The following is a 12806-nucleotide window of genomic DNA, read 5'->3' as shown; positions in this document are numbered from 1 at the left end:
AGCAGTGGTTCCGAGTTTCATTCTGACTTGCCTCCGTTAACCTTGTCTAACAGGTGCTCAAACTTCATCCGCCAATGGCATGTTTTTTTTCTGAGATACGCAAATGTCTTTATAGACACTTGTGGCACTTTGGACCAAGACCGTGCACAGTGATTTTCATGGTGATAGGATTTATCAGCCATTTCTTAGGATTTATTCCCCTCATATAGCGTCACCAAGTGGCCAAGCTCCATGATTTTTGTCCTGCAACCTCAAATACAGCTCTTACATATGTGTTCTGATTTAGGCGAAGGTATCGCATTTTTGAGTCGAAAGTTCAACTTTTGTTTTGATAATTATTGATATTCACTCTCCAGAGAATCTTTCTGCACTCGTTTGGTTCCGATCGGGCGAAAAAACTAGTTTGGTTTCGCAAAAAATCCAAAATACACAAAAATTTTGCCAGGCTCACGATTGAATCTGAGGCGCACGTTTTGTCCTGCGCGAGCAAAGGATTCCAACGACTGACAGTTTAGGAGTTATGAGCGATTTTGTACTTTTGATCGCTGTAGCGCCCCCATCAGGCCGATTGGGGCGAGACTTGGTGACGTTGTAGGCGTTATGAGTACTACTATCCCTCAAAGTTTCAAGTCTCAATGACTTACGTTTTGGCCTACACGATCAGTGTTACGTGGAGATCGCTGATCTGTGATCATTCTAACAATTACAACAGGGTTTCTGAATGACATCAAAGTAAGTAATGACAAAAGCAGCAGCTTGAATTTCAATCCAATGAGATATAAATGAAAGAGAATATAGGAACATCTCATGAAGATCAGGTAGTGAACTAAAGGATTAGTTCACTTCCAGAATAAAAATGTCCTGATCATTTACTCATCCCCATGCCATCCAAGATGGTCATGTCTTTTTTTCGTCAGTCAAAAAGAAATTAAGGCTTTTGAGGAAACATTCCAGTATTTTTCTCCATATAGTGGACTTCATGCATTAAGTAATCACGTTGAAAAGGTCAATCGTGGTTTGTTCTTCATCTGTGTACTTCGGTTTAAAAAGGTAGGGTAGGGTGAAAAGGGCGTTTGACTTTCTTTGCACGTTCACTTTGTAAACACTGGGTCGGTACTTCTGCCTATGAAACGCGTGCGGTCAAAATAGTGCAAGATGAGCCTATGAGACCGTTATTCCTCAGCTGGGATCGTGTAGAGCCCTTTGAAGCTGCAATGAAACTGCAGTTTGGACCTTCAACCCACTGATCCCTATTGAAGTCCAGTATATGGAGAAAAATCCTGGAATGTTTTCCTCAAAACCCTTCATTTCTTTTCGACTGAAGAAAGAAAGACATGAACAACTTAGGTGAAATGGGGGTGAGTAAATTATCAGGATTTTTTATTCTGGAAGTGAACTAATCCTTTAAGTTAACAAAAGGAGGTCAGCACTGGAGGAAACAGTACAGTGTGGTTTAAAGCGGGCGGGACAGTATTTGTCCTCTTTTCCCTCACCTGTGCCTTTCTTGCAGATGTAGGGCAGGTTGTAGTTGCAGGGCACATCGTTCCATTTGCCGTTCTCATGGGCGATCATCACCACGCAGTCCTCTCCGCCCGCAAAGAAATTATCCGGCTGGTTCTCCCTCCAGTTCTCATATTGCTGGGGGAGGAACAGGGATATTTCAGGCCTAAATTCAATCCCATGGCTTTACTAGGTATTTCGTGTACCGTCTTATATATCCGTTGCATTATAAATGGGTTTTCAGATACTCCTAATGGGCCTGATATAATATATTATATAAACTTGTTTGCTGCCTAAATGGTTTGAAAACTTGAAAGAGAAACTTGAGTGTCCATTTGCATTTTTCTGATCATACTGCTTGCATTATCATACTGTGATTAGTTTAAGTGATTCATTGTACTGTATGTTTTGATACTTATACTAAAATGTGCATTTTATTATAAATCATATATTATTACCACATATTATTTTTAAAATGTATATTAAATGTGGTATTTTATACGTTGCATATGTTTTATGCATATGTTTTATATGTTGATATATTTTTCAATTAAATATTTTGTTTAAATATAAAGTTCTCAATAAAATATCTATTTAAAATAGCTTAATAACTAAAGTCTAATATTTAATTCAACAAAAAATGTGTTGTCTATTTTAAATGTATAGATTGGTGAATAAAAATTAAATTAAAAACAAAATCCTATAAATATTAAAATAAATGTTAATTAATATATTTTTATTAAACATTAATAAAGCTAATAAAATTTTAGATTATACACAAAATTAAATTAATAAATACAATAAAAAATGTTAATTAATATATTTATATTAAACATAATATTTGTTCAATATAGATATTTCAATAAAAGTCTATTTAAAATATATTAAATACATAAAATACAAATAAAATGTAAAGAAAAAGAAAAAATATAAAAACAGAATATAAAAAAATAATTTCCTTCTTATATTAAACATTTTACTTGATAATAAAATATATAGACCTCAATAAAACATCTATTTAAAATAATTCAATAATTAAAATGCAATGTATTAATGTATCTAAAATTAAATATTTAATTAAATAAAAACTATATTAAAAGTAATATTTAGTTTGTCGATGGATATATTTCAATTAAATATCTAGAATAACTATAAAAATATTTAAATAAAACAGGTATTTAAAATACATGAACAAATAAAATGCTTTTTTTTTAAATAAAAATTAAAATAAATGTCAATTTAAATATTTAAATTAAATATAACATTTTATTTATTTATTGTCCCTTTTAAACATGCAAATTAATTATATATTATTTTTTAATTTTCATTTGTTGATGGCTAAAAACAAAACAAAACAAAACAAATCTAATTAAATATTAAAATAAAATGTTCATTTAAATTCTTATATTAAATATAATACTTTATTTGTAGATAGATATAAACATCTTAATTAAATATTTAGTTTGGTTATAGATATAAACATTTTAATTAAATAATTAGTTTGGTTATAGAAATAATCCAATAAAACATCTATTGAAAACACATGAATAAAAATATATAGATATTTTAATAAAACTTTTTTTTAAAATACATGAATGAATTAAATGTATACAAAAATGAAATAAAAAGCTAATATTAAATACGCTTAAATATTTGTCTTTTAACTGTATTATTTTATTTATGTTTGTAAAGTGCTTAGAGATGCTTCTTTTAAAGGCGCTGTATAAAATAAGGTTTATTATTACTATTATTATTATTTAAAATGCACAATTTGAAAAATATTAAATTAAATTACATTTAAATATTTATATTAAAAGCAAATTTAATTTATTATATATTTTAAATACACAAATAAATTATACATTAATTTTAATTTGTTAATGGATAAAAGCTAAATTACAAAACAATTAAATTAAATGTTATTTAAATTCTTACATAAAATATAAATATAAGGCTTTATTTCTTAATTATATAAATATTTCTATTAAGTATTTAGTTTAAATACAGAAATAATCCAATAAAACATCTATTAACAATACGCAAAAAATAAAAGATATAAAAATGTTATTTAACAAAATCAACTAAAATATAAAAATAAATGCTCATTTCAATATTTATATTAAATGCTATATTTACTTAGGATAAAAGTATTTAGATATTTCAGTTAAACATTTAATTTCAATATAAAATATTGCACAAATTTGTATACTTTGTATAAATTTTATACTGATTGTGCCAGGCTCACCAGATCCATGTTATCGGTCCACTGAAAGTCATCTTCCACCATCCTGTCATTCAGCCCAATCCATGTGTTTTCATGGCACAGTCCTGTTAAAAAAAACAGGTTTTTGCAAGTTTTTAAATCCAGCACATATTTTAAACACACATATTTCACCATATATCTGATGAAAACACAATACCAGGTGTAACCAGCAACCAAGTAGACCAGTTTAATACCATGAGTAAATAGAGTCTTACTATCATAAAATGCAGAGCTAATGCTCCCCCTTTCGTAGTAGTCTGCTTTATGTGTCCTACAGGGCCACTGGGAGCCGAACGATGGTGTTATCACAATCACAATTCAAGCTCAAGCCAGAAACCATCAGATCGTCCCCAAGATGCATTTGTGAGGTTTTTTTTTTTTTGGTCTGGCTGTAATGGAATTTCAATCATGGTGTTACTGATTAACATCATTACAGGGCCCATTAATCTTCCTAATGGCTGTGCCCCCTTTATTGCAGGGGTGGAGATGTCCATTTTCAAGGCGATTAAACACACTTTTGGTGAGCGCCGTGGCTCGGTGTGCAGACAGCGTGCTGTAAGAGGGCCACACCGAGCGTCATTATGCCAGATTTAGGCTGGACTAGGGGCGGGAGACATAATGCAATCTGTGGCGTGCGGGAGGTCAGCGGTCCTGTCGCTTGTCTTAGTTATCTGGCTGGATATTAATGAATCTGGGCTACGCAAATAGTTTTAGTCAAAGCTAATTGGGTAAAACAGACAAAGATTAGCCACAGATACCGGCTATTTGCTGATTTATGTCCCGTGAAGAACAGGGTTACGCAAAATACAGAATTTAGAAATTAGTTTGTGTTTAATGAGAGTGAACCGTGATTTGCTACTACCAGTCGGTTGCTAATGATTTTGAGCAGAGGGACTTTTTTTTTAATGACTATTTATTTAAAAAAATGACTTGCAATTGATTTGGTGCCGCAAATCGATGTTAATCTGTCCAAACTGTACACTTATCAATGGTAAATGTGAATATAAACTGGATCTGATGGATAAATAAAACAAAAAGGTAAGGACAAACATTTTATGAGGAAATTCATCAAATCATACAAAAAATAATCATCACGTTACACCACCAAAATGAAAATACGAGCAGCCAAATAATTAATGAACTTAATTATTTAAAATTATTATTATTATTATTATTATTATTATTATTATTTTTTTACAACATTAGTATTTGTTCAAAATATTGTTTGGCATATGCTGTTAATGCTATTGGTAAAAATAAAATAAAATAAAATTAATCAAATCATACACAATATATTCATCACATTACACCTATAAAATGAAAATACAAGCAACCAAATTTATAAAATTACTTAATTTAAATTTTTTAAATATTTTTATTTTTTTAATGACTTTAGTATTTGGTCAAAATATTGGTTGGTATATGCTGTAAATGCTATTGGTAAAAAAAGCAAATAAATAAATAAAATAAAATAAAATATTCATCATATTACACCAACTAAATTAAAATACAAGCAACCAAATTAATAAAATTACTTAAAAATTATTAAAATATTTTTATTTGTATTATTATTATTAGTAGTAGTTTTTTTTTAACGGGACTAGTATTTGTTGAAAATATTGGTTGCTATTATTAAAATTGGTTTTAATTAAAATTTGTTTAGTTATTATTATTAATTATTAAATTATGTTGTTCATGCTGTTGGTAAAAAAATGCAAATAAAATAAAATAAAATACAAAATATTACACCACCAAAATGAAACTACAAGCAACCAAATAATTGAAATTAATTAATACAAATTCTTAAATATCTATCTATCTATTTATATAGATATATATAAATTATTTTTAACAACAGTAGTATTTGTTCAAAATATTGGTTGGTATATGCTGTTAATACTATTGGTAAAAAAAATAATAAAATAAATTAAATTAAAAAATAAAATAAAATAAAGTTAAATAAAATGTAAAATAATAATAATAATAATAATAATAATAATGAAATTAAAAAACTTATTAAATCACACACAAATATTAATCACATAACACCACCAAAATAAAAATACAACCAACCTAATTAATAAAATTACTTCATAGAAATTATTTAAATACTTTTATTATAACTATTATTTTTAAACTACATTAGTATATGTTTAAAGTATTGGTTTGTATATGCTGTTAATGCTACTGGTTAAAAAAAAAAAAAGCAAATAAAATAAAATGAAATAAATCAAATAATACACAAAATATTCATCATATTACACCACCAAAATGAAAATATGAGAAATGAAAATATTAATAAAACTACTTCATAGAAATTATTTTAAAAATGTATTATTATTTTTAAACTATATTAGTATAAAAAAAATAAAAAAAATAAGTGAAATAAAATAAAACAAATCATACACAAAATATTCATCACATTACACCACCAAAATGAAAATATGAGCAACCAAATGAATAAAATTAATTCTGAAAAATTGTTAAAATATTTTTATTTTCATTTTTTTTAGACACTAGTACTTTGTTTCGAAATGTTGATTGGTATATGCTGTTAATGCTGCAGTTTCCTCAAAATTTATAAGCAGCAGAACTATTTTCAAAGCTGATAATAAGAAATGTTTCCTGAGAAGCAAATTAGCCACTTATGATTTCTAAAAATCGGGTAACGATGCTAAAAATTCCGCTTTGAATCACAGAAACGAATTTAATTTGAGACTAAATTAAAATAGAAAACACTAACTATAAAGGGTAATAACATTTCAAAATATTATTGTTTTATTGTATTTTCAATCAAATAAACGCTTTTCAAAGACCCATCTTAACGAACTTCTGAATTCTGAACAGTTATTATTATTTTTTTTTAATTACATAACTGTATTCGTGACTCCGTCTGGGATGAACCCCGATACTAACCGTTAATGAAGTCCTGCTCTTGTGTGGAGTGGATGCTAGCCAGGTGACCGCTGTGCTCTCTGCAGTCCTTTTCCGCGTCTTCCCATGTGTGTCTGCGGGTGAAATACCTGTAGCAGTGACCGTGAAACTTCCTCCAGTTGTGCTCGCAACCCTCAGTATCTGCCAGGAGATCGAAAAAGATCGTGAGGTACAGAAAACACTAGTTGTTAGCATTTAACATTCCTTCAACACAACTGACGCAATTAGCATAACAATGTGAGGAAAAAGTTGAAAGATTAGCATGAATTTTTTAGCATTTAGTCTGTCAGGATGTTTAAAATAGCCCATTCAGCGATTAATCTCACACACAGCGACGTGCTAGCCTACTTTAGCACTCAACTTTAGCTCTTCTGACACGTTCGAGCGCTTTATTCGGCCTTCTTTGTTGTGTCACTCTAATCCGCGGCTGTGAACATAAGCAGTTTAGCATTAGCAAAACCACGTCTTAATCTATTCAAATGACAACAATCTAGAGAAGCGTCTTCCGCCGCTAAGTTCAACGGCTAATTAAGCCTTGTCACATCCCTGTCAGAACTGTCTCTGTTTCTAGGCCTCCGGGACTCGGTAGCACATCTGGACGCATGACGAACAGATAATCGGTGCTTTTCTGAGCGCGCGCGGCTTCGTACATTTGTGTCTGTGTATGAGCGTGAAGGTTTTAGCGTCCCAGACTTCCCATTTCATGAAGCTTCGAGCACTTCGCTGCCTTTTTTACTTCTAGCAAATTCAAAGCGACGTTGGTAAATTGGCTGCTGCAAATTGGCCCGTACGGGGCTCTGTTTAGCATGCAGAACGCGGGGCAGAGGAACAGAATGTACCGCAAGAAAGTATTTAAGGCGCCACGACCACTGCAGTCGCCGTGGCTCTGCGTGTCCGAAATGTTAACCTCGACTGTCAATCACATCACTTCCTCATTTTCTCGATCAGAATGAAAATGTTGTCATACTTTGCTTTTCTCTGATGGAAATACTTTCCTAGATGGTGCTGGTGAACCAGCATAGGGTTTTTTTTTTTTTAGTGAAGTGACTGGTGAAAACGCTTAAGGAGCTTTGTAGGAAAGCCAGAATCCAGTCATGTTCCCTCAAAACCAAAAGTTTCATTAAAAACAAACGACTTGTGGATTTAGTGGCTGAATTAAGCCAAAGGTAGAAGCCACTAAATTTTTACCTCAGTGAAAATTTTATTATTAAATTATTCATCTAAATTTAAGTTTTCATATCTTGTGATGACACAGACATTAAATTGCACCAAGAAATGAAGTTATGAGCAACAAAAGTACGATTTTTCTTCATAAACCTCAGCACTTCAAGCAAAAAACTGGTTGTTATGTGGTGGTGTGAATGTTATTGGTCAAAAAAAAAAAAAAAAAAAAAAAAAAAAAAAAAAAAAAATATATATATATATATATATATAATACATGTAAAATAATACTATTGCAAATGCTATTGGTCAATAATAAAATAAATAAAAATATTTAAAAATGTATGTAATATAATAATATTGTTATGTGGTCAAAAATAAAATAATATCTAAGTATTTAAAAATATGTAAATATTATGTAATGTTATGTGGTGCTGTGAATGCTATTGGTTAAAAATAAAATAAAATTGCATAAAAATGTGAATATTAAAAAAATAGATATGTAATACAATAATATCGTAAACGCTATTGGTCAATAATAAAATAAAATATTTCAAAATATATGTAATATAATAATATTGTTATGTGGTCAAAAAAAAAAACAAAATATATAAAAAAATTAATATAATAATATTGTTATGTGGTGCTGTGAATGCTGTTGGTCAAAAATAAAATAAAATAAAATAGGATAAAAATGTGAATATTTAAAAAAAAATATGTGTAATATAATGTAAATGCTATTGGTCAATAATAAAATAAAATAATATTGTTATGTGGTCAAAAATAAAATAATATCTACATTTTTAAAAAATATATGTAATATAATATTGTTTTGTGGTGCTGTGAATGCTGTTGGTCAAAAAATATAATAAAATAAAATAAATATATAAATAAACAAAAAATCTGAATATTTACAAAATATATGTAATATAATAACATTGTTATGTGGTTCTGTGAATGCTCTTGGTCAAAAAATAAAATAATATAAAATAAAAATAAAAATCTGAATATTTAACAAATATTTGTAATATAATCAGTGTTATGTGGTGCTGTAAATGCTAGTGGTCAAAAATAAAACAAAACAAAATAGATCTGAATAATTACAAAATATATGTAATATAATAATATTGGTATGTGGTTCTGTGAATGCTATTGATGAAAAAAAAATCTGAATATTTAAATATATGTAACAATCAATGCGGTGCTGTGAGCGCTATTGTTGAAAAATAAAATAAAATAAAAATAAAACAAAATATAAATATTAAAAAAATATATAATGATAATAATAACAACAATAATAATTAACAGTAAAATATATACATTAAAAAAAATGCGAAATTACCATTTTATGACCTTTGAGTATCACCTTTTGTAGCCAGTACATTTTCTTAATTCACCCGCCACTGGCAGGTGTGGCAAATAAAAACATTTTAGATTCTGTTTAGGCAGAAATGATTGCAAAAACTTTTTTATTTAAATATATGGCATTTCTTGTTTTAAAACCTCCGCTTACAACATGCATTCCCTGAAGATCACAAACGCAAAAGATTCTGAGCTACATTTTGAGGGCTGCCCCGTTTAACCTGAGTCAGAGGGATCTAGCCTGAAGCTTAACCTGAAAGAAAATACTGCCTGGAACAAAAGCATCACGATTCTCTCTCATACACCTTGGCATTCAAGTTGCTTTCTGTTCTCTAGGGAGAAAACAGTCTGGCTGCTCTTTCACTGCTGCTGAAATGCTGGATCTGAGACAACACATGCCATGCTTCCCAAAGGAGGATGAAAAGCGTTAGCTAATCTATAAGGCAACAGCTAATGTTTACTGTAACAATAGTTTTCAAATGGTGGGTGACAACCCCCCCAAAAAATTTGCAGGTTTGATAGGGTCGAGAATAGTAGGGAAAACAATGCTAGATGTAGATAATAAAATGCAATCATCAAATATATGGGTAGGACAGCAAAATAAACAAAACTTTACAGACTAATTTTGGAGCATCTATTTAAGTGCAAATAGCCCGCCTTGTTGGCAGAGGCTATTTACACTAACTCCGCCCACCAACAACAGCTCCAGTGGCATAAGTAGTAAAGTGTGTAGCAATTACTTTTTGATGTGATCGACTCAATTTCGAATCCGTCTTTTGCCAAACTTCTTTTTACATCACATATCAGGAAGGCATTTATTTTCTATAAAAATGAAGGAAATAACTGAAAAGTGGAAAATAACATGCCTCACAGGTTTTCAAAGGTGTAGGGAGGGCTTTATTGTCCCAAAACAGCATCCACTGAATATTTGTAATAAAAATTATAATTTACACTCAGTAAGATATTTGCTGTCATATAGATATTTGCTTAGTATAAATAGCATATTGCTAAAAATACTGCTATTTTAATTTAAATTAATGTGAATAGCATCTAATTGTTATTTACACTAGTGCAAATAGCTGTTATACATTTTTGATTCCCATATACATTTTAATGCGAAAGGCTTTGAACAAAGCAAAATAATAAAACAAACAAAAAAACAGACTATATTAAATCCTGTTTTTTGATCGGTTGTTTTTCCACTATCATATTATTTAAAGACAAAAAAGGCCAAATAACTAAGTAACAAAATAAATAAATACCTGTTCAATTACAGTGAGGATAAACATTTCATATTTAGAAACAAACAAGCAAACAAAACAAAACAAAAAACAATTTTAAATACCCATTATTTAATTTGTTTTTTTCCACGGCACTATAATATAAAGGCAAAAAGCCTTTTACAAAATGCAAACAAATAAATTAACAAAGGTTTAATTACAGGATAAACATTTCATATTTAGAAACAAACAAGCAACCAAACTAAACAAAATAAATAAACAACACAAAATCAAACTAAACAGACTTTTTAAAATACCAATATTTAATCTGTTGTTTTTCCACAGTACTATAGTTTAAAGGCTAAATAAATAAATAAATAAATAAATAAATAAATAAATAAATAAAAATACCTAGTCAATTACAGTGAGGGTAAACATTTCATATTTAGAAACAAACAAACAAGCAAACAAACAAAACTAAAAAAATATTTATTTATTTATAAACCAAAACAAAACAAAACAAAAAATATTTATTTATTTAGAAACAAACAAGCGACCAAACAAAAAAAAAAAATAAACAACACAAAAACAAACAAAACAAAACAGAGTAATTTAAATACCAATAATTAATCTGTTGTTTTTCCACGGTACTATAATTTAAAGGCAAACAAACAAACAAACAAATAAATAAATTAAAAATACCGAGTCAATTACAGTGAGGATAAACATTTCATATGTAGAAACAAACAAACAAGCAACCAAACCAAACCAAAAAATATTTATTGGTTTAGAAACCAAACCAAACCAAAAACTATTTATTTATTTAGAAACAAACAAGCATCCAAACAAAACAAAACAAAACAAAACAAAACAAAACAAAACAAAAACTATTTTAAATACCAATTTTTAATCTGTTGTTTCCACAGTACTATAATTTAAAGGCAAGAAAGCCAATTATAAACAAATAAATACTGGTTAAATTACAGTGAGTATAAACAGTTTGTGCAATGAATAAAATTGGCTGCTGAGATCATGAAACTATCAAAATTCATATTTAGAATATATATATATATACACATATATATTTAATAAAACAAAGGAGTAAAAATAACCCCAGACTATATTAAATACAGATTTTTGACCCATCTTTTTTCCACTGTGTTGTCATTTATAGACAAAAAGCCAAATAAATAAATAAATAAATGTTCAATTGCAGGGATGATAAACAGTTTGTGCAGTAAAAAAATTGGCTGCCAAGAGGATGAAACTATCAAAATTTATATTTAGAAACAAAAACAAAACAAAACTATATTAAATACAGATTTTGTTTAGCGGTAGCCTTTTTTCTTTTTCACTGCCCTGTCACTTAAAGGCAAAAAGCCAATAAATAAACAAATAAATAAACTGCAGTGAGGATAAACAGTTTGTGCAATGAATAAAACAAGCAACAAACAACAACAAAACAAAAACAAAGAAAAACAAAACTAAAAAAAAAGAAAATCTGTTTCTATCTTAATTTTTTTTAAATATTCTTTCAATTTACAATTAAAAACATGACACTATACATACAATATATTCAATCCCACTGAGAATGCTGTTGGTCATAAAATAAATAATCTAAATCTAAATAAATAAACAAACAAGCAAAGCAAAATTCAGTCACAACTTTGAGCTTATTTTTACAAATATTTTTTTCTACTTATAAATACATAAAAATTAAATAAGCTAAATGTAAAACGAAACCAATTTTTATTTATCCAGGTCTCACAATTTAAAAATAGCTGATTTTATCTGCTTAGAATTTCATGTCCATTTTTTTTTTCTAAACTTAGGAAATCCTAAATCAGTTCCTGGATGGATCCTACACCAGTTGCAGAGCCGCAAAGCCAAGCGTCGTAATGGGCTCCCCACGGATGGCCTGTAATTGCTCTCGATAAACCAAGCTGATGCACCTTGTGGCTGTGAGCGTAAGTGCATGAAACCCGAGTGTTTTCGGCTCGCATCAGCTTTAACAAGCGCCAGGCCCTTTAAATCAAGTGCGCCAACAGCCCGTACCATCGAGGCCATAAACATGCATCTCCCTGCCAGAGATATGGATGATGTCTGTACACGAGCAGAAACGGCAACATGTTTGTCGCTCCTTGTTCCAGCATTCGCCCCTCTGTTCTCGCTCCATCACTTTCACAACTGTGAACGTGCGCTTATTACTCCTCGCTCTCGGATGATCTTGGCCACATCAGCCGAGACAGAATGGGGTGGCCGAAACAGTAATCTTCACTATTGCTTCTCATATCTACTTACGCTTGTTTACAGCCTCTGTTCTTGCAAAGAGCAAAAACGTATTTCACGTAATGGCGACACCTGAA

The 12806-nt window shown here is 29.6% G+C and overlaps 1 protein-coding gene across 3 annotated transcripts in view; it reads right to left on the bottom strand.

Moving 5' to 3' along the window:
* ncanb (neurocan b) overlaps positions 1-12806 on the bottom strand; it is a 212692-nt gene that overhangs the window by 17474 nt on the left and 182412 nt on the right. For all 3 annotated transcript variants that reach the window (XM_051095274.1, XM_051095275.1, XM_051095276.1), the window contains exons 11-13: positions 6680-6838; positions 3746-3828; positions 1494-1638 (exon numbers count right to left, since the gene is read on the bottom strand). In XM_051095274.1, coding sequence (XP_050951231.1) covers positions 1494-1638; positions 3746-3828; positions 6680-6838 — 387 coding nt within the window. The remainder of the gene's footprint in view (positions 1-1493; positions 1639-3745; positions 3829-6679; positions 6839-12806) is intronic.

The sequence above is a fragment of the Labeo rohita genome, chromosome 22 (assembly GCF_022985175.1).
Source record: "Labeo rohita strain BAU-BD-2019 chromosome 22, IGBB_LRoh.1.0, whole genome shotgun sequence".
Taxonomy (NCBI): Eukaryota; Metazoa; Chordata; class Actinopteri; order Cypriniformes; family Cyprinidae; genus Labeo; species Labeo rohita.
The sequence above is the reverse complement of the archived record's forward strand: the minus strand, read 5'-3'. Positions and strand labels throughout refer to the sequence as shown.